We start from the raw sequence: 27,105 nt of genomic DNA on the forward strand, positions 1-27,105 counted from the left end.
CCTCCTTTCCTAGCAGAGTTTGAATCTCAACAATTTCTTTTATGTCTATAATTCCCCATAGCCACAAACCTTAGACCAGAATTGCCAGAACTTCCTTGGTTTTAATGTGTTTTATCCAGAAAGTATAGGTAGATATAAAAGAGAGGATAATTTGTATCTCAATGAGGTAAGACTACATATTTGTAAAAAGAACATGACAATAGAGTTTATAGCTTATAGAGTTCTGTCATGTGTGCTTCTGTTTCCTAAAGGATTTTTCTGTGTTGTCCAAGGCTGATCAAAAATGTCTGGATTCATGTAATCTTCCCACTTCAGCCTCCTCTGCCAAAATTACAGGCATGTCCCACCATACCTCGTTCTGCATTTGAGTTTGTGGTAGACTTAACTCATTAAATCTTAACACAGATGTGGATAGGAACTGCCGTCATGACCTTTTGAAAGAGGAGCCGTGTGTCAATCACAGAGTCTTGGAGGTAGCATCAGCTGTTGGTAGGGTGAGCAATAGTGAGTTTTTATTTGTCTCTGCCAGAACAGTAGGGAAAGAGGCAAGCTTTGGTGTGAGCTGTCTGCCAAGTTCCTGAAGCTGGAGACAAGACAGCGATACCTTGTTCATTCCTCTTAAGATTGCACTTACCCCATTCTACAGTGATTGAGTTTCCCTTAACTTTTATTTTCTGACTTTTGTGTACAATTATAAGAATATTGGTACTTTTCAACTTGATATAATTTTGAGGGTGATTCTAACTTTTCCTCTTGCTGTGTGCTACTTAGTATTTTAATACCCTCTACCCATCTCCCACCTTAGGCTTTAAAAAGCAGTCAGTTGTTGAGTAGTTGCTAAAGAAAGTTTCTAAAAGCAGGGTTTTAGAGAGTCCTTATTATTGATTAGATGACTAATTTATAAAGTAGAAATAATAGTTATTCTGTGGATATAAAGGGCCTTGCCTGTTTCTAATGTAGTTAGAATGGCTGCCACATTTTTCCTCATAATCTTCTGGTTAGCACCGACATTTTTATGACATGAAAGCAAATGTTTTGTCTTGAGATTTGCCATAGTGCCCATGACTTCATTTTAATTTATCATATAATTTTACTGTAATTACAAGTAACTTGAAGTCATGTAACTACTATATAGTTTTAATTTTATGTGTATGGATGCTTTGCCTGCATGTATGTGCATGCCTGGTACCCACCAAGGCTAGAAGAGGGCGTTGTTTTCCCTGTAACTGAAGGTACAGACAGTTATGAGCTGCCCTGTGGATACTGTAACTCAAACTGGGGTCTTCTTGAAGAACAGCCAATGATCTTAACCCCGAGCCATCCGTCCAGCCACATTGCTCTGTTCGTGAGCTCATAACTTGTTAATACAGTTTATGTTTAACGTCTTTTTGTTTGGATTTTAACACTCGGTCTTGATGTACCCTAGGCTGAACTAGCACTGACTATGTAGCCCAGACTTGTCATTAACCTGTGCTCTTCCTGCCTTACCCTTCCAGTACTGTGATTATAGGTCTATGCTACAGTGCCCAGTCTTATCCTGTGATATATCTAAGAGAAAAATTCAAAGGCATAGGAAACATTTGCTAGTATTGTCTTAAGTTTTGTGACTAGTTGCTCTGCTTATTCTCTGGGACCATCCGTTTCATCATCGTGTAAGACTTGATAATGTTTTATAATGATTTATATTCTCAATGCGTTATCTTCCTTTAGGTTATCACTGTGTTTAAGGATGTGTTTGCTTCCAACTCCATGCCATACATAGGAACTAGACTATTTCATATCACTCCCTATGATGTTCAGGTAAACAGACTGGAATAATTCTTTTCCCTATGACAATTTTCCGTGGCTTCTATGTCGCTACATATGACTTCTGTGTTTTCTTCAGATTGGCTACTCAGTCCTTTCTCGCAGCAGCTATGTTCCTCACCCATCCCGCCGGCCCCTGTCACTCCTCCACCAGTCATTGCAGTCTCTGGAACCCATCATGAAGTGTGTGCAGATGAGTTGGATGGTCATCCTTGTGGGGCCAGCCTCTGTGGGCAAGACCAGCCTGGTCCAGCTTCTGGCACACCTTACTGGCCATACCTTAAAGATCATGGCTATGAATAGTGCAATGGATACTACTGAGCTTCTAGGTGGATTTGAGCAGGTACCTGGATATTCTTTTACATTGACAGGCGTAACATACTATAACTTGTGGTCTGGCCATGGGGGCTTCTGCACTGGTGATGACTGTGTGCAGCAGTATCCTCTCACCGAGGCCAATCGCTTTGGTGTGCTCTGGAAATTTCAGGTTGATATCATCCGACCTTGGAGGCTACTGCTTGAGAAGGTGGAGCGTGCTGTCAGGGTCCTGTTAAGGGATAGTCTTCTTATCAATGCTGATGACACGGAAGTAGTGTTGCGAGCCTGGAGCCATTTCCTTCTGACATACAGACCCAAATGTCTCGGTGAAGATGGTAAAGGTGTCACCATAGAGATTGTAAACAAACTGGAAGCAGTATTGCTGCTTCTGCAGCGACTCAATAATAAGATCAACTCCTACTCCAAAGCAGGTATGAGCATATGAGGGTGTGGCATGCACTCCGCATTGCCATACTGTTGGCTGCTGTAGGGACATGTTAGAGAAGCATGCCACACTTCTGACCTATGTGCTGACTACTCCTCAGAACTCGATGCTTGCTTCTAAAGTGAATGCAGGTCAGGTTTTGTTTTCTTTAACTCATTTCCTCACAACGTGAACTTTTTCATTTTTCTTTTAAATTTGATCCAATGTTAGACATTGATTTTCAGTTGTGAAGTACTGCATTATATTATATTATTGATTGTTATATTTAGACTTTTCTTGATAAGTAATAAGTTCCCTATGGATTATCTTAATCCTAAGATGATTTGTAAGCTTTTCAGGGCTGGAGAGGGGGAACATTTTCTCCTGTGACATGACCCTGAGGCGTCTTGTTTGCTGAGGGTTCTCTTTAGGCCGGAGGTAACTGAGAAGAGTCCCAGGCACACTCCAGCCCAGTGATTGCTGCTTTTTCTCTGGGCAGATGACTTCATGGATGTGCAGAGTTACTTAGACACAGGCTCATCGGCCTCATTCAGGGCTTTGGGTCCTCTGAGAAGCCCCTCCTTTCAAGTATCCTGCTGCTCTTTCTAGTTGCCCCTCCTGCCTTGCCTCAGTTAGATGCCAGGCTTCCCACCCCTCTTCTGTACACCCTACAAAAGCAATTTTAGGACTCCATCTTGGTTTTTACCTTCCTGCTCTCAGGTACACAGCATTGTGCTGCCTCTTGGTCTCTCATGTTTTCTTCCCAGTTTTCAAGTTAGAAATGGGAACTTAAGTATATTCTCGTGTGTAATGAATTATTTAGACACCCAGTCCTGGTATTTTATTTATAAGCTGTAAGCATAGAGTGAGCAGGTAGTGAGCTATTCTAACTTACATCCCAGCCATATGTCCCTTGTTACTTATTTGAGTCTTGCCTGGTTATTTCTGCTCCGTCAGCCTGCACTTGGAGCCCATTTCTCCTGGCTGCGTGCTCATGATTCATCTCTACTCATGGTAGTCTCCTCCTTTCTCTGTCTCCTTTTTCCATCTCACCTGATCACTCCTCAGACCCCTCATTCAATCCTCAAGACCCGCCTTTCTCTCTACCAGCTAACCACAGACTCTAGCCTTCTATTAACCAATTAACTTTAAATTGGGGAGCCGGGCTTATATAGCATCACTTCATGTACACGAGGCGCTTGTTGGGGATAGACTATAAAGTATTTATGTGATACATCTATAGATTAATGGATGGGTAGATTTTAGTGCCAATAAGTCTACAATGCCAGTTTAGAGCTCTTTAATATAAAATTATAATGGGTGAGAGAAAGTAAAATTATTCATCAGAATTAACTCCAAGTAGGTAGCTATTAAATTGTAATTATTGAAAGTGTTTGTATTTGTGCTAAGTATAATTTTATTAGCTGTGTTTAAACAAGTGTTGGGATTTGGGGTTATCCTGGCTAGGAGACTGAAGTGCCTTGCTTTAACATTGAGTACCTGATGCTTATTCTTGTCTGTGACATTGCAGACTTTGCCAAACTTGTGGAAGATTTCCGAACTTTTGGGGTAAAGCTTCTGCAGTCAACCAGTGGCCGGAGTCATGGCAGCTTTGAGTGGGTTGACAGCATGTTAGTCCAGGCCCTAAAGTCTGGTGATTGGCTTCTGATGGACAATGTCAATTTCTGCAAGTAAGAACTGTTATGTATGATAACGAGTGGGTATGACTGAAACTTGGCTTGTGTTTATTAATTGTAAAGACTCAACTGAGGCTGTATTTTTAACCTATTGGCTTTCTCACCTAGTGTGGCATCTCCAGCCATTCTTAGACTATCCTACAGTGAACAGTCTAAGTTGGTCATTAGTTGACTGAAGTAAAGGCTAACAAAATTGGATTGCTTCCTATTAACATCATCGATCTCTTGTTATGGTCATTTTAAATGCAAGAACTGATAAAGGCAAACATTGGTAAATACATTTGACTAATGACCACAATCCTTATTATTTTCTATCCCACCATGAGAAAATAGACAAGTAGAAGATTGCTACAATAAGAAGCTATTTTTAAGTGGTGGCTTCTATTCTTGGAAGTTTTTTCTGGATGTTTTTCATTCGAAATCCAGTTACCTTCAAGTATATTGGTAATTTTGAGAGGGGGAAAGCTATGTGTTGCTTTTCCGTGTTTCATGGACTGTGTACTTTTATAAAGCTATGTGTCTTAAAGAATGGGAATGAGAAAAGGGAGTTGACTCTTGGAAGAAATCAGTTTCTGAAAGCGTGATCTCTGAAAGGGAGATGTGGGTCCAAAAGCAAGTGTGGACTTGTGCAAGAATAGTAGAGTGAAAGCAGCATGTCGGCCTGAATATCATTTGATCTCTCTCTATGCAGTCCATCAGTGCTGGATCGTCTGAATGCCTTGCTCGAACCCGGAGGTGTCCTCACAATTAACGAGAGAGGAATGGTAGATGGATCTACTTGCACAGTGACACCAAATCCCAATTTCAGGTACTTGTATCTTTTACATTAATAAAGAATTTGGTGGTTTCAGAAACCAAGGTAGACATCAAACAGAACTTGTTTGTAAACTGTGTACCATGTTTTGAGTAGGCCACTTTATCATTCAGTTAAAGAGAAAGTATTAAGGGCCAACTGTTTGCCAGGTGCTTACTACGCTTTTGAGGTCAGCAGAATACAAAAAGAAGTGGGGTCCTTCTCTAAGGTTAACTAACAGTAACACATAGAAGGTAGGAAGTCAGTCACAGTCCTTTGCCAATAGCCTAGGGAGAAGGAAATGTGGCCTATGTTGAGGGGGATGGTCATATGGGTGGGACTTGTGAGTTGTCTCTTCTCTTCAAGAGACTAGGATGATAATCTCTAGTTTGGGCTGGAGTAGTTGGGCAAATGAGAAGCTGTTTATTAGGAAGGGGAATGCTTACAAAAGAGAAACTTTGATATGGGGCAGCCTGCCAGAAATCCCTTCTTTTTGTTTCTAACATAAGTAGAGATGTCAGATAGCTACATGAGAATGTGGCGGGACACTGATGAGGAAAAATTGGCTGTTACAGAAAAGTTGGACTGGCTAGATTCATGACAGCTTTATACAAACCAGAGTCATTTTAGAAGGGACCACCTCAACTGAGAAAATATCCCCACTAGATGGTCCTATGGGCAAATGTGTAGTGCATTTTTGATTGATTGATTGATTGATTGATTGATTGATGTGGGAGGGTTCAACTCCCTGGGCCTCGCTACTCCTGATCCGGTGGTCCTGGATACTGTAAATGCGCAGGCTGAAACAAGCCAGTAAGCTGCAGTGCTCCATGCTTGTGCAGTAACTCCTGCCTCTAGAGTCCTGGCCAGCTTCAGTTCCTCCCTGACTTCCTTAGATGATGGGCTGTGCTGTGGAACTGTAAGCTGACATGACCCCTCATGCTGCTTTATCACAGAAGTAGAAAACCTCACCAAGACTAGAGTTGACTGTTCTCCTTTCTGCTCTATGTGGATAGATCAGAATAATCAATAACCTTGGCCTGAGCTGGGGGTAGGATCTGAAAAAAACAAGACTTTGTAAATTCTCGACATAGTTCTTAAGAAAGCCAGTACATGAGGGGAGAGAAATGGCTCGATGAATGCAGCTCCTGCAGGAGTCGGGACTTTGGTTACCAACACCCATGTTGGGCACTTTATAACTATTTAAACTATAACTTCAGATCTGGCACCCTCTGCAAGCACCCACACAGAGGTGCATTAACAGACTTAAGTTCATGTAGGTAAAAAACAAATCTTTAGAAGAAAAAGTAGGTTTAGAGAAGCTGATTGACTGGTATTGACATGTATTAAAAAGGAGGTACAGGTATCACACAGTGAGATGGAGTTAGCTTTTTCCATGGAGTCCCTGTAGGTGAGAGATGTATAATTTGCCCATAACAATTGGCGTTAGAGACCATTGGTCACACTGCGGTTTGATTTTTCTTTCTCCTCAATTTCCTTTAAAATTTCCTCTTTATTAGGCTTTTTCTCTCCATGGATCCTGTTCACGGAGAGATTTCCCGAGCTATGAGGAACCGTGGACTTGAAATCTACATTTCGGAAGAAAAGGAAGGGAGCATCCTAGAAAACCTGGATTTAAAAGTTCTGCTGCACAGCCTTGGATTGGTGGGGGACAGTCTGTGTAACGTCCTCTTGGCTCTGCACACAGGGGTCCAGAGCCTTGTTAAAGGTGAGAGTCTTGGGGTTGGGGATTTAGCTCAGTGGTAGAGCGCTTGCCTAGGAAGCGCAAGGCCCTGGGTTCGGTCCCCAGCTCCGGAAAAAAAAAAAAAAAATAGAACCAAAAGGTGAGAGTCTTGATTTCTGGGCCTCTGCAGTTTTAGTCCTGTAACAATCCAGGACTAATCCCTGTTCCATTGGGTCTGTAGTCTTGCAGTGCTCTCGTTTGGTGATCAGGAGCACGTGTTTCAAATGTAAAGTTCCAGTACCTCAGAAATGGAATTCTCATGTGGGAGAAGTGTAGCCATAACTGTGTTTAGCTCCATAGGGAACTACGAGATGACTCAACTAGTTACAGGCACTTTCCAAAAATTGGCATTTGATTCCCAGCACCCCTGTGGGTGGTCTCACCATTTCAACTCCAGGGAGTCAGACACCCTCTCTTGCCACTTGGGCACCCAGGGTTGAAGCACAGATTCATACGTACATACGTAGTTGAGATAACGGGTATGTGCTCCTGCAACTGTCTGCCGAGTAATTCTGCTTTATGCTTTGAGACTCTGTGTCCTGGGCCACCAGGTGCCCTTATGAAAGGGCAGTAAGGTAGGAACTTCGAGTGGAAGCAGCTCTAATTTTTGTCATTTCTTTTCCTTATGTTAAAAGGATGAGTAGTGATAAATAAAATACTATTTACTGCTATGTACTGGGTCTGGTTCTGCTTGTCTGTTCTGCAAGCGTGTATTCCTATCCTAGGTGAGGCTTAATGAATTGATACCGTATCCCCAAATTAGTTACTAATGACAGTTGTGATTTCACAGTAGAACTGTGTCGTCGTTCCCTCCCCACACCCCCCCCTCCCAACGTGGTTTTTTTATAGATGAATTGCCATTCTTGGTGTATGTCAGCTTGAGATTAAAGATACATGTGACACCTGTGAAAGAGTTCTCAGATACACTGCAGGAGACCATGGAGACAAGAGGGAAGGTGGGTGGGCAGGGAGTATTAATGTTCATCTGTCGTGCCCTCAGGAGACCCTAGATGTAAAACAAACACATGGTTAGGAGTCAATGTACAGAAGATTAATGTAAAGGCATATTTATCAGCGCACATGTGATTCGTTTGGCGTTTTGTTGTTGAAATATTCTTACTTACACTAGTGTTCTGCCTCTGTGTATTTCTGTGTTAGTGTGTCAGATCCCCTGAAACCATCATGTAGGTGCTGGGAATTGAACCCAGGTCCTTCTGGAAATGCTCTTAACTGGAGAGCTATCTCTCCAGCCTCATAATTGTCAGTATTTTTATCAAAAGTTTTAGAATACTGTTGGTCTTTTTGTTCTTTTTTTCGAAGCTGGGGACCGAACCCAGGGCCTTGCGCTTCCTAGGCAAGCGCTCTACCACTGAGCTAAATCCCCAACCCCGAATACTGTTGGTCTTAAATGAAATGTTTTCTCTTTATAGGTTCTCCAACATCATCTGTTTCCACTCTCAGTCACACAGCCATACTCATTGTTCAGTACCTACAGCGCGGTCTGAGTTTAGACAAAGCCTTTTTTGAAGCATGCTGGGAAGTATATGTCTGCTCTCAGCATTCAGCAGCCAACCAGAAGGTACTGTGAATGTTTGATATCACTGTTCAAGTTGTAACACTGAAGTAGAGGAAATTACTTTTGTGGATAGCAATTTTTAAGAGAGTTGACTGCTATTTTATTCCACTTAAAGATCTGGTATCTAGGTACTTTTCTGGAATTCATTTAAATGTAAATATTCTTTTCCTGAAACATTGGCAGAACAATTTCAATGTTGTCCATTGTAGAGTATGTCTGAGAAGTGTTTACAAGTAGCTATGTGAGCCCTAGATTCCCTCAAACGTTTGTCTGTTGGTAACTTGGATGATAGTACTTTGTCAGTACCCTTGTCTCTGCTTCACATTTTACAGCTTGTGCAGGCTTTGCTGGAAAGTCATACTGCATCTCTGAGAGCTAAGGAAACTTGGGGACACTCCATTCTTGCCACAGGGCTGTGGCCAGATTCTGTGCCTTCAGCTCTCTTTGCAACAGAAGACTCTCGACTCGCTGTTGTCCGCAGTGATGGGCAGATTCTGGCATACTGCCTCAACAGGCTGAGCCTGAGAACTATCAGCTGGACAAGGTCAGCAGAATCTTCAGTGTGTTCTCTTGGGTAGAGTTTGGTTTTGCCGAGAATGGTGAGCACAGTGCAGCCCACCCAGCATTGTGGCCACTTACTGTCTAGCCATCACATTGTTACTGTTTATTATCAGTCCCGTGTTTTTAGAGGTCCTGTGCAGAAGTAGATCCTTCTAGACTGATGAGCCAGATGTTATTATGGCTATGGCTGACATGCTCACAGAAGGCAATCAGTCAGAATGTATAGGCACATACTAAGGCTGGAGTGCAGGCCTTTGCCATGCTGAGCATGTTTCTATCAGCCACACCCCATCCCTAAGTACATGCTTCAGTTGTCTTTTGTCTTTGACTTTTCATTTCTTTATATGGTATTTGTAACCCAGTTATCATTGGTTTTTTGAAATGTCATGTAAAAGACTGTTCTAATTCTAACTTTTCTCCATTCTGTGAGTTCCAGGAGTCAGCCCCTTACTTTACAAGACTTAGAGCACATTATGCAGACTAGTAACCCTGAGAACCTGACATTCAATGCAGTGGAAGTGGATACTTGCTGGGTCGATGAACCAGAGGTTTTAGCCATGGCTGTTAAATTGCTCATAGAAAGAGCAACTAATCAGGATTGGATGCTTAGAGTTAAGTGGCTTAGCCATTTAGCCAAGAACATACCACAGGGGCTTGGTAAGTAGCAAAGCTTGTATGGGTCAAAGGGGTTACATGTGTTTCCCTTATTTGAGAGCCTTGGCAGACTTGTTAGTTTGTGACTCCACTGTTGAAATTGTAGCTAACAAACAGCAAAAAGATGTGTGACACCACGTTGTTTATATATAAAGCTGTTAAATTCGGGAGATGTCTACCCCTAATGTATCAGGAGAAATGTCTCAGTATTTCAGGAACTGTCCTTTTCAGTTCAGAAGGAAAAGGTACTGTGTGCATCCTGTCACGTTTAGCTTTAACATTTGTTTCTTTTCTATACAAACATTTTTTTCTGAGAATAGTGGTTTTGATAATTCATTTACCCTTAAGGATCTTAAGATTCTAATCTATTTTTTGTTTGTTTGAGAGAGGCTCTGTAACCTAGAACTCAAGGTCTACAAGTCTTCTGTCTCCCAGAGGCTGAGATTAAAAGCTGTACCTCTGTGCTCAGCCCCAGTCCTGTATTAATATGTTATTTATTCAAAAGAGGAAAACAAAAGTAGTAGTGAAAATGCCTACATTGTAAATTATTGGATATTGAATTTGTTAGTAATGCATAATTTACATGTCTTGTAAACAGAAGTGGGAGCTCCAGAATTACTTTTAATGCCAACAAGAAGGAGATAGGAGGAAGCCTGGGCCTTGTTGGGCAGTGTAACCTAATTCTAAATTCCAGACAAATAAGAGCCCTGTCTCAAAGGAGTTAGAAGCACTCAAGATTGTCCCACATCTTTCCTGTACACTTAATTTATTTAAAAATGTCATTCCAGACAGTGGTGGTACACACCTTTAATCCGAGCACTTGGGAGGCAGAGCCAAGCAGATGTCTGAGTTTGAGGCCACTGTAGTCTACAGAGAGAGTTACAGAATAACTAGGGCTCTACAGGAAAACCCTGCCTCGAAAAACACCAAAAAAATCAGCCTTAGTAACTGAATATATGTGAGCCCTTGTGCTTCCTGAGAACATATAGATAAGCCACTACATACATGTCTCTTGAGCTAAGTATTTGTAGAGGGAATTTGTGATGTTTCACCCTACACTGTTTTATATGATTGCCACTAGCCAGAGAGAGTAAGATAGATGAACAGAACATAAAAATCTCGGCAGTTGAGTAACTTGTAAACTCCAGTGTTTTATTTGCCCTAGCCACAGTTGAGCCCCTCCCGTGACTGTTTGACCTTTGCAGAAACTGCATTTGGATAGCACAGCTTTCCTTAACAACGCTCTCCTTCTGCAGAGGCAGTGCGGAGTCATGTGGAAGCCAGTGCCACTGCTCTTAGGAAATTTTACGCAGCTTCTCTCTCAGCTGGAGTCAGTAATGTCTTGAAAATACTACAAACAAATATAACAGGTATTTACCTGCTTTTGATTTCTTCTCTGAAAACTTCAGGGGAGAAGTTCATAGCTCCCACTGTCATCACAGCTTTCAAAAGATGTAATACGGGTGCATGAAAACTAGTCTTCAAAACTTGTCACTGTCGGCCATCTGAACGGAGTACAAAGACTACTCGGCTCTGTTAGAGATGGCTGATAAGAAAAGAGAAAAATTAAAATTTTTAATTCTCTGTCTCTTCTAATTTGAAGGTTCTTTTGTTTACTGATGATTAGAAGAGTTTCCAGCATAAAATATTTCACTTGAAGGGAAAGTAGACAGATCATGTACTTCAGAAAATACAAAGCCTTAATAATAAAAGTTAACCTTCGGGTTTCTTCTTTTGATAATTGTTTAATTCATTTCAAAGCTGGGATCACATGTTCACTCTGACAGGAAATAGTGAAAATACTCAAGTAAGGCTTGCTAAGCCAGGCATGTTAATTACATAATTCTTTTCTTTTACTTTAAACTAGATGACTTCGTGATCCCCTGGGACCCTCGGTGGAATATGCAAGCTTTGGACATCATTAGAAATTCACTAGACTTTGATCCACAATCAGACCAGGCCGAACAGCTCTTTGAGCTCTTAGAATCGGTTGCAAACAAGTAGGTGGCTCTAGACATGTTCTCCATAGGCCTTTTCTGCTATATGTCAAATACAGGCTACGTGGGCTTTAATTTTATGAAACAAACATTCCGTGTTAGACATCGTCATATTCACTCAGCATTAGTGTTGGGCAGTTGTGTTTCTGCCAATGGGTCCTAGTACCCTCCCATTATCTGCCCATCCTCTCACGTGTGTCTGCTTCAGTTTTCATCCTCAGATATGGCAGGCAGATGGACGTGACTCCTGCAACTTAAGTAAACACACTTGTAAATAGTCTAATACATTTTTCCTCATTTTTTAATTTCATTTTTCTTTTTCCTAGGCAACATTTTGGTTCTTTTCTTTTTAACCAATAATTGGTCATTAGTGTGTAATATTTTTTTAAATAAATGTATAATTGAAATACAGTATGTATTACCTGAAGGTATGCTAATAACATGATTTTGATGAATTTTCATCAGATGAGTCCATGAGTATGAATATGTCCCAGTACTCTAGGGACCATCCTGCTTTATCTCACTACTGCAGTGACAGCTGCCATGCAGAGCTCAGGTTACTGTTGGCTTACGGCACAACAGTAGAGTGAGATCCAGTCATCTTCCTAATGCCAGTGTTTCCCAGCCACATGTACTCTTGGCACACTTCCTCTCCAGGCCAAAATTTGTAGAGACAGAACAAAAATGGGTTAGATGTAGGGATTGGTGTTCCCGGGTTCCAAGTATTTCTTTCCTGTGGTTATGGCTCAGGGAGAGAATATTTACCTAGTGTGTTCACTGCCTGAGTTTGGTTGCAATATTACATGTGCCGTGCCGGCCCTACCCCCAAAAAACAACTTTGTTAATTCAAAAAAGGTTCTGTTACAGTAAGAAACTGTGTTTTGGATCTCATTGTAGGACAATTATTTACCTTGACCGGGAAAAGAGGATTTTCACCGAAGCAAATTTGTTATCTGTTGGTAGTAAAAAGTTAAGAAGCAATGCTTTGAGGATGTCTTTTGAATTTCACAAAGGTAAAAAACATTTTCCCTTTTGTAGTCTGCTTATCTGTTGCAGGTGTTAGGAGACATACTCAGCCGTTGCTGCTTTTAGATTCCCTTTGATTTGTTGACCTGATATGAAATATACTCAATGTTGTTTTACTGAACACTCTGCCAGGTGCTCAGCTAAATGCTATTTCTGTATCCTCTCAGTAACCCTCGAAAGCTAAGTTGGTTCTCATATATTAGGAACATAGAAGTTCAAGATCACATATTTAGCAAGTTGCAGAACTAGCAGTTCAAAAGCAGGTCACTTGGCTCAGAAAATACCTGTTCAGAAGTATGTGGCTGTATGGGAGCCAGCAATCTCTATTCCTTACATATTGTAAACCAAAGCCTTATGCCATTTAGGAACAAAATCAAAACTATATGAAAGAATAAATGTTTTTAAAGCTAGTTTTTGTCAGTGTAACACAAACTAGAGTCATTTGAAAGGAAACCTAAATTAAGAAAATACCCCTCAGAGCTCCCAGGGACTAAACCACCACCCAAAGAGTATACATGGACAGACCCATGGCTCCAGCTGCATATGTAGCAGAGGGTGGCCTTGGTGGGCACCAATGGGAAGAGAAGCCCTTGGTCCTGCCAAGGCTCAATGCCCCAGTGTAGGGGAATGTCAGGGCAGGGAAATGGGAAGGGGTGGGTGGGTGGGGAACACCCTTATAGAAGCAGGTGGAAGGAGGGGGGGGTGGGATAGGGGTTTATGGACTGGAAACTGGGAAAGGGGATACCATTTGAAGTATAAATTTAAAAAATCCAATAAAAAAGAAAAGAAAAGAAAGAAAATGCCAACCAGAAGATCCCAAGGACAAGCCCATGGGGCGGTTTCTAGATTGAATGTGAACTGAGCATTGTAAGCCAAATAAATGTTCCTTTCAGGTCTGGTATTTTATCTCAGCAGTGGATACCCTAAGATACAATCCAAATTCATGAGCTCTAGTTCAATGTTTCCTGTTTGGTTAATTTTTTTTTTATTTATTTATTTATTTATTTATTTATTTATTTATTTATTTGGAGCTGGGGACTGAACCCAGGGCCTTTCACTTACTAGGCAAGCACTCTACCACTGAGCTAAATCTCCAGCCCCTTTCTTTTTTTTTATTGGATAGTTTATTTACATGTCAACTGTTATCCCCTTTCCCAGTTTCCCGTCCTCAATCCACTATCCCATCCCCACCCCCTGCTTCTGTGAGGGTGCTCCCCTATGCACCCACTTCTACCCTATGCACCACCGTAGCATTCTCTACACTAGGGCATCGAGCCTTCACAGGTTAATTTTTTTAATTATGTGCACATTTATACAAGCATAGGTTTTGCTTGCATACATGCATTCCTAATGCTCTTGGTGGTCAGGAGACGCATCAGATCCCTTGAAAATTAGGTATAGCCAGTATCAACTGCCATGTGGCTTTAGGTCCTTCGAAAAGAACAGCGAGTACTCCTAACTGCTGAACCATCTCTCCAGCCCCAGTTTTTTGTGTTTATATATAAGTATAAGATATGTAACTTTGCTTTATAGCTTGCATTTTCCACTAGGACATTATTTACATCTGTAGGTATTATACCTTATCTGCAAAATTTTATAATACATACAAAATATACTTTTTGAGTTTGAGCTTTCTAATAAACCTTTATATTAGAGATGACATTAAAATCTAGATTATAATTTATTTTGAAAATGTTTTAAAGATTAACACTAATGGAATGTAATTGTTTTGTGTCAACTCTAAGATCCAGAGACCTACCATAGCCCACCCCATGAAATTGTGGCCAATCTTGCTGCTTTCTTTGAGTTGATTGATGGCCTGATCCTGCTCTGGGTACAGTCTCCCCAAGGGATGGTTCCTGATGCCCATGTCAATAAGGTGAGGCAGTGCTTTGACCTTCGCTGTTTTTAGAGTACATTTCAACATGCATATGCTTGATAAAACCAATACAGCAATCAAGATAGTAAGATTTTCCTTGTGTCCTTTTGTGTTTCTTTCCTCTCTGTAATTACCCCTACCTGTAATTAATCATGTAGCCATTGAATGGAAATGCACATTATAGATCTCTGGTCTGATTAATTAGAGATGTGTCTTAGTTGCTGTTTTATTACTGTGACAGACAGGATGACCAAAGCATCTTTTAAACGATAGCATTTAACTGGGGCTTGCTTCAGTGTCAGAGGATTGGTCCATGACCATCATGGTGGAAAGCACGCAGCAGGCAGCCGGGCATGGCAGTGTAGCAGGAGCTGAAAGTTTACATCTTAGCCATTAAGTAGGAAGCAGAAAGAGAGACACTGACTGGCTTAGGTTTTTGAAACCTCACAGCCCACCCCCAGTGACACTCTTCCTCCAACAAGGCTACACCTATTTCCTCCTAAATAGTCCCCCAACTGGAGACCAAACATTGAAATATATGTGCCTAAGGGACCATTCTCATTGGCACCAACACAGCTTACATGCACGTAGTTTCATGTATTAGTACTTTGTTCATTTTTATGGCTGAGTAATACTCTCTTCTAGAAATGTTCCACAGTTTATCCCTGTGTCTCTTACTATGCATTTGGGGTTTACAATTATATTCTAACTTACCCAGTTTCTTTTATATATCATTTTAACATATGGGTTAAATAACATTTTAACTCCAGTTTATTTTTGTAAATCCAGGAAAACTTTTTTTTTAAAAGATTTATTCATTTATTATATATATGTACACTGTAGCTGTCTTCAGATACACCAGAAGAGGGCATCGGATCTCTTTACAGATGGTTGTGAGCCACCATGTGGTTGCTGGGAATTGAACTCAGGACCTCTGGAAGAGCAGTCGGAGCTCTTAACCTCTGAGCCATCTCTCCAGCTCCAGAAAACTTCTTAGACACAGAACCCCTTTCCCATAAAGGTTATCAAAAACCACAGAAAGGTTTTGTTTGTATGGCTGTGTTCTGTCAATATTAAGGACCTTTTAGGAACTGACATATAGAATATCAAATACAGTCTGTTAGCATGAATGCTATTTTAATAAAAGCCATTTTTCCTGATTGAAATTAACTGTAACTGCTATAACTAACAGCTTCAAAGACCAAGGCTGGTCCTCATGTCTGCTCCTGCCATTAGGCTTGTGAAGTGCAACTGGCTGACATAGCTTGGCAGGTTAGAAGGGAAATGCTACTACTTAGAGCAGGATGTTCTGGTGGCTCGTCCTAACCCTGACAGCGCTTTGGATAGAACTGTGAAACACCTTTTTCTTTGTCTGCCTATAAATATTCCAGTTTAGCTTTATACTACTTACACTAGGCACTCTTGGGTTTTATTTTCAGGTCAAACTGGTAGTGAATTGTCTTTAGTTTTTAAATTAAGGTCTCACTTTGTAGCCCAAGCTGGCCTTGAACTCACAATCTTCCTGCTTTCCCAAGTGCTGAGATTACTGGTTTGTAGCATGTTACAACATGTTACATGTCTTTTACATACAATGGTTACAATTTATTTTGTTTTAAGATCTTAGGTTCTATGCAGTGGCGGGACCGGTTTTGGGCTGTGGCTGATGCAGTCACAGTAGATGCTTCAGGTCTGGCTTTGCTTGCCCTCCACTGGCACTGGGTTTCAAAACATTTGATCCGTCAGATCCCCCAACTCCTGGTGAATCATGAAGACAAGTAAGACCCTATTTCAAAAAATAATGTTAAAAGATAAGAGGATTTTGAATTGAAAACCATTTCCTCTTTCTTTGGTGTACTTCTTCGGCTTTCCTAAATACATTAAAATATAAAAATGTAGAAGACTTCTCTTTAGTACTTAGCCTTCCCCCTCCCCTTTGTTTTGAAGATATTATAAAGAGGTGCAGATGGTCTCTGAGCAGATCCACAGTTGTCTGGGCAGCCCTGCTGGCAGCTTTCCTGGTGTAAAGAAGCTGCAGGCGTTCCTGGGACGACCATTCCCTTTTAAGGTACATCTAGAAACATGTCAGTTTCTCCTGAAAAGGTAGACTTGCCCTTGCTCCAAAGCTAACCCTTTATTTCATAAGAAAGTGCTGCCTTGTATTCTCTTGAGGCTGAGTAGAGCTTTATTACTTTTAAGTCCACCAAAGCAACTGGAGTATACAGACTATGTCTAGGCTACTGGAAAGAACTGCTCTTCAACTCTTGAGTGGGCTCTCTTTGGTTTTATTTTAGGACAAGCTGGTAGTGGACTGTTTTTCACAGCTGCAAGCCCTTAACAGAGCCCTTTCTATCGGGGAAAGGCTGCCTGTCTTTGGGGAGTGTGGGTGGCAAGAAGACATTAATCGCCTCCAAGTGGTGGCTTCTGAATGGAATTTGAAGAAAAGTCTCCTGCAGACCTGGGGTTTGATCCTCAGAGCCAACATTCTGGAAGATGTCAATTTAGGTAATATTTTCTGGTATTTGGTTTGCTGAATGACATCTTCCCTGTGAGCTCAAAAAGTGTGCTCAGTGGACTCAGCTTCACAAGTATCAGTCAGGTACAGCATTGGATGTGTAGAAGTTAATATGACTGGACTTGGGGAAACTCGGGTTGAACAGCCAGCTGATGAACTTGGGTTGATAACAGGTACAGGCTTGCTGTCAGATAGATGTTGGGAATCTAGACCTTGGACTTAGACTACATTGTTCTAATACATGTCTTTCTGATTGGAATTAAAGATGAATTGAAGAATCTTGTGAACACTCAGTGTTCAGAATTAAAAACCAGAGGACTTTCACATGGCTTTCTGGAGAAAGCACATGAAGCTTCTTCCCCATCGCAGCCAGACCTCAGCTCTCTGGCCCACCTCACCAGGCGTGTTCAGCTGTGGCCTGTGACTGAGTACCTGGCTGTGCTGTGGCAGTACAGAGTGACAGCTGGTTTTGTAACACAGGCTTGTCTGAGAAGGTAAACGCTTTCCTGTTATTCTCTCCAGGGGGACAGATGCTCTTGTTACATTGTCGTGTGGGTAATGTGTGTTGAGGAGTGGCTGAGGCACGGGGAGGTCATTACCGTTTAGAGAGACAAAGCTTTTCCTCTGGTTACTTTGACGTCCATAAGGTGTTTCCTGGGACTGTAGGCTGTGTGTTCCACCTCTCTCTTCAGGAGTTGCTGATGGGTCACACTCCATCCTCTCCCTGTTTACTTTTGGAATAGGTCAAGCACACATCAGCAGATGGATGAGGAGATAAGTCATTGCATCACTTTTTGCCTTAAGCACACACCAATCGCACCTCAAAAGCTTTGGAATCTTTGGTCTTTACTGCATATTCAGAAGGTAAAAAAGCAAAATCAAAAGGGAAATAAGCCTCCTTCTGTCTTTGTTGTCTCTGTCTTAGATTTCTGCTAGACATTGTTCTGACTTTCAGAGTTCCACATTGTGAACTTGGATTTTCGACTTCTGAAGTTAACAAAGGTTTTAAATAATGCTTCTCACAGAATTATCCATTTGGTTTCCAGTAAATGATATAAGAGTATTGACTGCTTAAAAATTCCCATTTGGCTAACAAAAAAAATCACGTTTTCTTTGCTCCCATGTTTAATATGTATTATGGTAATATGTGGTTAATGTAATTCCATTAGAACAACCTTAAATTTTTTCCCTTTGGTCATGTTTTGTGTATTTCTTTTGCTGATTTTACAATTGTCTGAGTTATTTTACCTTCTGCACAGGCTTATAAAACATCTCATCTTAGTTTATAAAACTGTAAACACCCTACATAGTGTCACCAAAATAATTAAGGGGCATTGAAAATAGGAAGCTTAGGATTAGTCCCTTTAAGCATTGTTGGGTATTGGTTGGTAGACTTGATAGCTTTGATGGAAACTTTTTCAAATATTCTTTTACCTAATTCTTGATCTCCAGTTGTCTGCTCAAGAAGTTTCTTGTTTGTGGTCCGAGTTATTTACCTCTACATTTGGGTCTTCCTGGAGCAGTCCAGTTACTACAAATCCAGAGTATTGGCTGACATGGAGCCCTCTGCCTAATGCACAGCCGCAGGAAATGCCCAGGTCCCGTTGGGACTCCACACTGAAGGTTTGTTGGCATTAAAATCATAGGAACAGCAGTTCTTTCTGTGTACCAGTGGCTTACATGGGTAATTGTGATACTTTGTTTTCTGGGGGAATATTAACTATACTGTCCAGATCATGACTTGTGTAATTCTGAGTTAAAGTTTTTTTTAAAAGATGTTTAGTTTTGCTGTGTATGGTAGAGCATTCCTGCAATCTCAGCAGCACTCAGGGACCAAAACAAGAGAGCAGCACACTCAAAGCTGGCCTGCCTGTGCAACTAGTGTCATTCGACATCAAAGTCTTTAATTCACTCCTCATCATAAAATATTCAAGCTACAGGAAGTGTGTGTATATAATGCATCCTTGCCTTTACTTACATTTCTAAGAACTCCTTCTTTGTTCATAAGTATGGCATGAAAATGTATCCAGTTTACCCTTCCTTTTATTTCAGCATTGTAGAATTTATGTATTTTCTTTTTTAATTTATTTGGTTTCTGAAAACCTTGGCTGGCCTGGAGGTCACTGTACAGACTGCACTCTCTCTCTCTCTCTCCAGCCCTATTTACTTACTTTCTAGTTAGGAAATGTTGAATTTTCTTACTCCTATCTACCTTCTTATTTTAAATAGAAACACTGTGTTAATTCTGGGTAAATTAGTATTTGTCTGGGTATTATTATAAGTAAGTTGTTAGAACTAGTATTTTAACCTTTAATCAGAAGGACCAGTACACACATAAAATTAAGATACATATGGTGTATATATATATTTGTTTAGTAGATCTTAAAGCAGAGTGTCCTGCTTTTTACTTTTTTAAGAATGCAAGGAATTAGTGGTGACAGAAATCCTGAAGTCCTTGGTTAGTTTTAGTTTCTTTTTTTTTTTTTTTTTGATTTTTGATTTTTTTTTTTTTATTATTAACTTGAGTATTTCTTATATACATTTCGAGTGTTATTCCCTTTCCCAGTTTCCGGGCAAACATCCCCCTCCCCCCTCCCCTTTCTTATCGGTGTTCCCCTCCCCACCCTCCCCCCATTGTCCCCCTCCCCCCAACAGTCTAGTTCACTGGGGGTTCAGTCTTAGCAGGACCCAGGGCTTCCCCTTCCACTGGTGCTCTTACTAGGATATTCATTGCTACCTATGAGGTCAGAGTCCAGGGTCAGTCCATGTATAGTCTTTAGGTAGTGGCTTAGTCCCTGGAAGCTCTGGTTGCTTGGCATTGTTGTACATATGGGGTCTCGAGCCCCTTCAAGCTCTTCCAGTTCTTTCTCTGATTCCTTCAACGGGGGTCCTATTCTCAGTTCAGTGGTTTGCTGCTGGTATTCGCCTCTGTATTTGCTGTATTCTGGCTGTGTCTCTCAGGAGTGATCTACATCCGGCTCCTGTCGGTCTGCACTTCTTTGCTTCATCCATCTTGTCTAATTGGATGGCTGTATATGCATGGGCCACATGTGGGGCAGACTCTGAATGGGTGTTCCTTCAGTCTCTGTTTTAATCTTTGCCTCTCTCTTCCCTGCCAAGGGTATTCTTGTTCCCCTTTTAAAGAAGGAGTAAACCATTCACATTTTGATCATCTGTCTTGAGTTTCATTTGTTCTAGGCATTTAGGGTAATTCAAGCATTTGGGCTAATAGCCACTTATCAGTGAGTGCATACCATGTATGTCTTTCTGTGTTTGGGTTAGCTCACTCAGGATGATATTTTCCAGTTCCAGCCATTTGCCTACGAATTTCATAAAGTCGTTGTTTTTGATAGCTGAGTAATATTCCATTGTGTAGATGTACCACATTTTCTGTATCCATTCCTCTGTTGAAGGGCATCTGGGTTCTTTCCAGCTTCTGGCTATTATAAATAAGGCTGCGATGAACATAGTGGAGCACGTGTCTTTTTTATATGTTGGAGCATCTTTTGGGTATATGCCCAAGAGAGGTATAGCTGGATCCTCAGGCAGTTCAATGTCCAATTTTCTGAGGATCCTCCAGACTGATTTCCAGAATGGTTGTACCAGTTTGCAATCCCACCAACAATGGAGGAGTGTTCCTCTTTCTCCACATCCTCGCCAGCATCTGTTGTCCCCTGAGTTTTTGATCTTAGCCATTCTCACTGGTGTGAGGTGAAATCTCAGGGTTGTTTTGATTTGCATTTCCCTTATGACTAAAGATGTTGAACATTTCTTTAGGTGTTTCTCCGCCATTCGGCATTCCTCAGCTGTGAATTCTTTGTTTAGCTCTGAGCCCCATTTTTTAATAGGGTTATTTGTTTCCCTGTGGTCTAACTTCTTGAGTTCTTTGTATATTTTGGATATAAGGCCTCTATCTGTTGTAGGATTGGTAAAGATCTTTTCCCAATCTGTTGGTTGCCGTTTTGTCCTAACCACAGTGTCCTTTGCCTTACAGAAGCTTTGCAGTTTTATGAGATCCCATTTGTCAATTCTTGGTCTTAGAGCGTAAGCCATTGGTGTTTTGTTCAGGAAATTTTTTCCAGTGCCCATGTGTTCCAGATGCTTCCCTAGTTTTTCTTCTATTAGTTTGAGTGTGTCTGCTTTGATGTGGAGGTCCTTGATCCACTTGGACTTAAGCTTTGTACAGGGTGATAAGCATGGATCGATCTGCATTCTTCTACATGTTGACCTCCAGTTGAACCAGCACCATTTGCTGAAAGTGCTATCTTTTTTCCATTGGATGGTTTTGGCTCCTTTGTCAAATATCAAGTGCCCATAGGGTTGTGGGTTCATTTCTGGGTCTTCAATTCTATTCCATTGGTCTATCTGTCTGTCTCTGTACCAATACCATGCAGTTTTTATCACTATTGCTCTGTAATACTGCTTGAGTTCAGGGATAGTGATTCCCCCTGAAGTCCTTTCATTGTTGAGGATAGCTTTAGCTATCCTGGGTTTTTTGTTATTCCAGATGAATTTGCAAATTGTTCTGTCTAACTCTTTGAAGAATTGGATTGGTATTTTGATGGGGATTGCATTGAATCTGTAGATTGCTTTTGGTAAAATGGCCATTTTTACTATATTAATCCTGCCAATCCATGAGCATGGGAGATCTTTCCATCTTCTGAGGTCTTCTTCAATTTCCTTCTTCAGTGTCTTGAAGTTCTTATTGTACAGATCTTTTACTTGCTTTGTTAAAGTCACACCAAGGTACTTTATATTATTTGGGTCTATTATGAAGGGTGTCGTTTCCCTAATTTCTTTCTCGGCTTGTTTCTCTTTTGTATAGAGGAAGGCAACTGATTTATTTGAGTTAATTTTATACCCAGCCACTTTGCTGAAGTTGTTTATCAGCTTTAGTAGTTCTCTGGTGGAACTTTTGGGATCACTTAAATATACTATCATATCATCTGCAAATAGTGATATTTTGACTTCTTCTTTTCCGATCTGTATCCCCTTGACATCCTTTTGTTGTCTGATTGCTCTGGCTAGAACTTCAAGAACTATATTGAATAAGTAGGGAGAGAGTGGGCAGCCTTGTCTACTCCCTGATTTTAGTGGGATTGCTTCAAGTTTCTCTCCATTTAGTTTAATGTTAGCAACTGGTTTGCTGTATATGGCTTTTACTATGTTTAGGTATGGGCCTTGAATTCCTATTCTTTCCAGGACTTTTATCATGAAGGGGTGTTGAATTTTGTCAAATGCTTTCTCAGCATCTAATGAAATGATCATGTGGTTCTGTTCTTTCAGTTTGTTTATATAATGGATCACGTTGATGGTTTTCCGTATATTAAACCATCCATGCATGCCTGGGATGAAACCTACTTGATCATGGTGGATGATTGTTTTGATGTGCTCGTGAATTCGGTTTGCCAGAATTTTATTGAGTATTTTTGCGTCGATATTCATAAGGGAAATTGGTCTGAAGTTCTCTTTCTTTGTTGTGTCTTTGTGTGGTTTAGGTATAAGAGTAATTGTGGCTTCGTAGAAGGTATTCGGTAGTGATCCATCTGTTTCAATTTTGTGGAATAGTTTGGATAATATTGGTATGAGGTCTTCTATGAAGGTTTGATAGAATTCTGCACTAAACCCGTCTGGACCTGGGCTCTTTTTGGTTGGGAGACCTTTAATGACTGCTTCTATTTCCTTAGGAGTTATGGGGTTGTTTAACTGGTTTATCTGTTCCTGATTTAACTTCGGTACCTGGTATCTGTCTAGGAAATTGTCCATTTCGTCAAGATTTTCAAGTTTTGTTGAATATAGGTTTTTGTAGTAAGATCTGATGATTTTTTGAATTTCCTCTGAATCTGTAGTTATGTCTCCCTTTTCATTTCTGATTTTGTTAATTTGGACGCACTCTCTGTGTCCTCTCGTTAGTCTGGCTAAGGGTTTATCTATCTTGTTGATTTTCTCAAAGAACCAACTTTTGGTTCTGTTGATTCTTTCTATGGTCCTTTTTGTTTCTACTTGGTTGATTTCAGCTCTGAGTTTGATTATTTCCTGCCTTCTACTCCTCCTGGGTGTATGTGCTTCTTTTTGTTCTAGAGATTTTAGGTGTGCTGTCAAGCTGCTGACATATGCTCTTTCCTGTTTCTTTCTGCAGGCACTCAGCGCTATGAGTTTTCCTCTTAGCACAGCTTTCATTGTGTCCCATAAGTTTGGGTATGTTGTACCTTCATTTTCATTAAATTTTAAAAAGTTTTTAATTTCTTTCTTTATTTCTTCCTTGACCAGGTTATCATTGAGTAGAGCATTGTTCAATTTCCAAGTATATGTGGACATTCTTCCTTGATTGTTATTGAAGACCAGTTTTAGGCCGTGGTGGTCCGATAGCACGCATGGGATTATTTCTATCTTTCTGTACCTGTTGAGGCCCGTTTTTTGACCAATTATATGGTCAATTTTGGAGAAAGTACCATGAGGAGCTGAGAAGAAGGTATATCCTTTTGCTTTAGGATAGAATGCTCTATAAATATCCGTTAGGTCCATTTGGCTCATGACTTCTCTTAGTCTGTCTACATCTCTGTTTAATTTCTGTTTCCATGATCTGTCCATTGATGAAAGTGGGGTGTTGAAATCTCCCACTATTATTGTGTGAGGTCCAATGTGTGTTTTGAGCTTTAGTAAGGTGTCTTTTACATATGTAGGTGCCCTTGTATTTGGGGCATAGATATTTAGGATTGAGAGTTCATCTTGGTGGATTTTTCCTTTGATGAATATGAAGTGTCCTTCCTTATCTTTTTTGATGACTTTTAGTTGAAAATTGATTTTATTTGGTATTAGAATGGCTACTCCAGCTTGCTTCTTCTGACCATTTGCTTGGAAAGTTGTTTTCCAGCCTTTCACTCTGAGGTAGTGTCTGTCTTTGTCTCTGAGGTGTGTTTCCTGTAGGCAGCAGAATGCAGGGTCCTCGTTGCGTATCCAGTTTGTTAATCTATTTCTTTTTATTGGGGAGTTGAGGCCATTGATGTTGAGAGATATTAAGGAATAGTGGTTATTGCTTCCCGTTATATTCATATTTGGATGTGAGGTTATGTTTGTGTGCTTTCATTCTCTTTGTTTTGTTGCCAAGACGATTAGTTTCTTGCTTCTTCTAGGGTATACCTTGCCTCCTTATGTTGGGCTTTACCATTTATTATCCTTTGTAGTGCTGGATTTGTAGAAAGATATTGTGTAAATTTGGTTTTGTCATGGAATATCTTGGTTTCTCCTTCTATGTTAATTGAGAGTTTTGCAGGATACAGTAACCTGGGCTGGCATTTGTGTTCTCTTAGGGTCTGTATGACATCAGTCCAGGATCTTCTGGCCTTCATAGTTTCTGGCGAGAAGTCTGGTGTGATTCTGATAGGTCTGCCTTTATATGTTACTTGACCTTTTTCCCTTACTGCTTTTAATATTCTTTCTTTATTTTGTGCATTTGGTGTTTTGACTATTATGTGACGGGAGGTGTTTCTTTTCTGGTCCAATCTATTTGGAGTTCTGTAGGCATTTGTATGCCTATGGGTATCTCTTTTTTTAGGTTAGGGAAGTTTTCTTCTATGATTTTGTTGAAGATATTTACTGGTCCTTTGAGCTGGGAGTCTTCACTCTCTTCTATACCTATTATCCTTAGGTTTGATCTTCTCATTGAGTCCTGGATTTCCTGTATGTTTTGGACCAGTAGCTTTTTCCGCTTTACATTATCTTTGACAGTTGAGTCAATGATTTCTATGGAATCTTCTGCTCCTGAGATTCTCTCTTCCATCTCTTGAATTCTGTTGGTGAGGCTTGTATCTACAGCTCCTTGTCTCTTCTTTTGGTTTTCTATATCCAGGGTTGTTTCCATGTGTTCTTTCTTGATTGCTTCTATTTCCATTTTTAATTCCTTCAACTGTTTGATTGTGTTTTCCTGGAATTCTTTCAGGGATTTTTGCGATTCCTCTCTGTAGGCTTCTACTTGTTTATTAATGTTTTCCTGTGTTTCCCTAAGTGTGTTCATGTCTTTCTTGAAGTCCTCCAGCATCATGATCAGATATGATTTTGAAACTAGATCTTGCTTTTCTGGTGTGTTTGGATATTCCATGTTTGTTTTGGTGGGAGAATTGGGCTCCGATGATGGCATGTAGTCTTGGTTTCTGTTGCTTGGGTTCCTGCGCTTGCCTCTCGCCATCAGATTATCTCTAGTGTTACTTTGTTCTGCTATTTCTGACAGTGGCTAGACTGTCCTATAAGCCTGTGTGTCAGGAGTGCTGTAGACCTGTTTTCCTCTCTTTCAGTCAGTTATGGGGACAGAGTGTTCTGCTTTCGGGCGTGTAGTTTTTCCTCTCTACAGGTCTTCAGCTGTTCCTGTGGGCCTGTGTCTTGAGTTCACCAGGCAGCTTTCTTGCAGCAGACAAGTTGGTCTTACCTGTGGTCCCGAGGCTCAAGTTTGCTCGCGGGGTGCTGCCCAAGGGCTCTCTGCGGCGGCAGCAACCAGGAAGACCTGTGCCGCCCCTTCCGGGAGCTTCAGTGCACCAGGGTTCCAGAGGGCCTTTGGTGTTTTCCTCTGGCGTCCGAGATGTATGTACAGAGAGCAGTCTTTTCTGGTTTCCCAGGCTTGTCTGCCTCTCTGAAGGTTCAGCTCTCCCTCCCACGGGATTTGGGTGCAGAGAACTGTTTATCCGGTCTGTTTCCCTCAGGTTCCGGTGGTGTCTCAGGCAGGGCTCCTGCCGCTCCTGGGCCCTCCCCCACGGGAGCCCAGAGGCCTTATACAGTTTCCTCTTGGGCCAGGGATGTGGGCAGGGGTGAGCAGTGTTGGTGGTCTCTTCCGCTCTGCAGCCTCAGGAGTGCCCACCTGATCAGGCGGTGAGGTGTCTTTCCCACAGGGTCTGGGAGCAGAGAGCTGCTGCGGGCCCGGGATCCGCGGGCGTGGGACCTCCGGCAAACACAGGACGTGCCTGGTCCTAGATGAACTCTGCCTCTGTGTGTAGTTTTAGTTTCTTTTCATTGCTATGAGGAAATACTCTTACAGAAACAAAACAAGAGAGGCAAACATTCTCTGAGCTCACAGAGTTCCCGGTGCCAGTCCACTGTGGCAGAGAGGTCATGGGACAAGAGTGCATGTGTGTGCGGACATGCTCAGCTTCTTCCCTCCATTGTGTACAGTGCAGGACCCCTGCCCATAGTCAGGATGGCTCATCAACACAGTAGACGTGATTCCCACAGGCATGCCCAACGCTGTTCTCCCCGGTCATTCTAGACTCTGTTTAGTTGATAATTGCCATTATATTTTCTTTGATAATGCTTTTAAAAAAATTGTATTTTTTTCAAGTGTCATTATTTACACCCCACCCACCATGGTGCTGGAAATCAAACTCAGGGCCTTATATGTGCTGAGTACCCCTGAGTCACACCTCCAGCCCTTAGCTGATCATTTCATTCTCTGGATTTTAAGTCTTGTTTGTTTTCTTTTTAATTTTTTTAAAGATATATTTATTTATTTTATTTATATGAGTACACTGTCGCTGTCTTCAGACACACCAGAAGAGGACATCGGATCCCATTACAGATGGTTGTGAGCCACCATGTGGTTGCTGGGAAGTAAACTCAGGACCTAAGGAAGAGCAGTCAGTGCTCTTAACCACTGAGCCATCTCTCCAGCCCCTTTTTACTTTTTATTAAAAATTTTCCCCCAATATTGTATATTCTCATCATGGTTTCCTTTCTCTCACCTCCTACCTGGTCCTCCCACCCTTCCATGCCTTCTTTCTCTTTTAAAAAGAAACAAACAGTGGGCTGGAGGAATGGCTCAGGAGATTAGAGTGTTGGTGGCTCTTCCAGGGGTCTGAATTCACTTCCCAGCAACCACATGGTGGCTCACAGTCATCTGTAGTGGGATCGAATGCCCTCTTCTGGTGTGTCTGAAGACAGCAACAGCGTGCTCACATAAGTAAAATAAATTAATGTTTTTGTTTTATTTTTAAGATATTTCAAAAAGAAAAAGAACAAGCCAGAGTAAATCAATCAGGAAAAGAAACTAAAAGAAAGAAAAAGCATGAGAAATGCACACATAGGATGAAACTTCATTTTTCAATTAGAAACATTGAAGTCGTTGTGTTATTGAA

General features: G+C 41.1%; 1 protein-coding gene across 3 annotated transcripts in view; it reads left to right on the forward strand.

The window, feature by feature from the left end:
• Mdn1 (midasin AAA ATPase 1) overlaps nt 1–27,105 on the forward strand; it is a 130,904-nt gene that overhangs the window by 60,587 nt on the left and 43,212 nt on the right. For all 3 annotated transcript variants that reach the window (XM_063287901.1, XM_039110965.2, NM_001427015.1), the window contains exons 41-59: nt 1,711–1,800; nt 1,886–2,149; nt 2,294–2,555; nt 4,080–4,239; nt 4,937–5,053; nt 6,559–6,767; nt 8,213–8,361; nt 8,691–8,902; nt 9,356–9,576; nt 10,830–10,943; nt 11,441–11,573; nt 12,468–12,583; nt 14,342–14,475; nt 16,093–16,250; nt 16,420–16,540; nt 16,767–16,977; nt 17,253–17,481; nt 17,731–17,851; nt 18,440–18,610. In XM_063287901.1, coding sequence (XP_063143971.1) covers nt 1,711–1,800; nt 1,886–2,149; nt 2,294–2,555; nt 4,080–4,239; nt 4,937–5,053; nt 6,559–6,767; nt 8,213–8,361; nt 8,691–8,902; nt 9,356–9,576; nt 10,830–10,943; nt 11,441–11,573; nt 12,468–12,583; nt 14,342–14,475; nt 16,093–16,250; nt 16,420–16,540; nt 16,767–16,977; nt 17,253–17,481; nt 17,731–17,851; nt 18,440–18,610 — 3,192 coding nt within the window. The remainder of the gene's footprint in view (nt 1–1,710; nt 1,801–1,885; nt 2,150–2,293; nt 2,556–4,079; nt 4,240–4,936; nt 5,054–6,558; nt 6,768–8,212; nt 8,362–8,690; nt 8,903–9,355; nt 9,577–10,829; nt 10,944–11,440; nt 11,574–12,467; nt 12,584–14,341; nt 14,476–16,092; nt 16,251–16,419; nt 16,541–16,766; nt 16,978–17,252; nt 17,482–17,730; nt 17,852–18,439; nt 18,611–27,105) is intronic.

Source organism: Rattus norvegicus, chromosome 5 (assembly GCF_036323735.1).
Source record: "Rattus norvegicus strain BN/NHsdMcwi chromosome 5, GRCr8, whole genome shotgun sequence".
In the NCBI taxonomy this organism is placed as follows: Eukaryota; Metazoa; Chordata; class Mammalia; order Rodentia; family Muridae; genus Rattus; species Rattus norvegicus.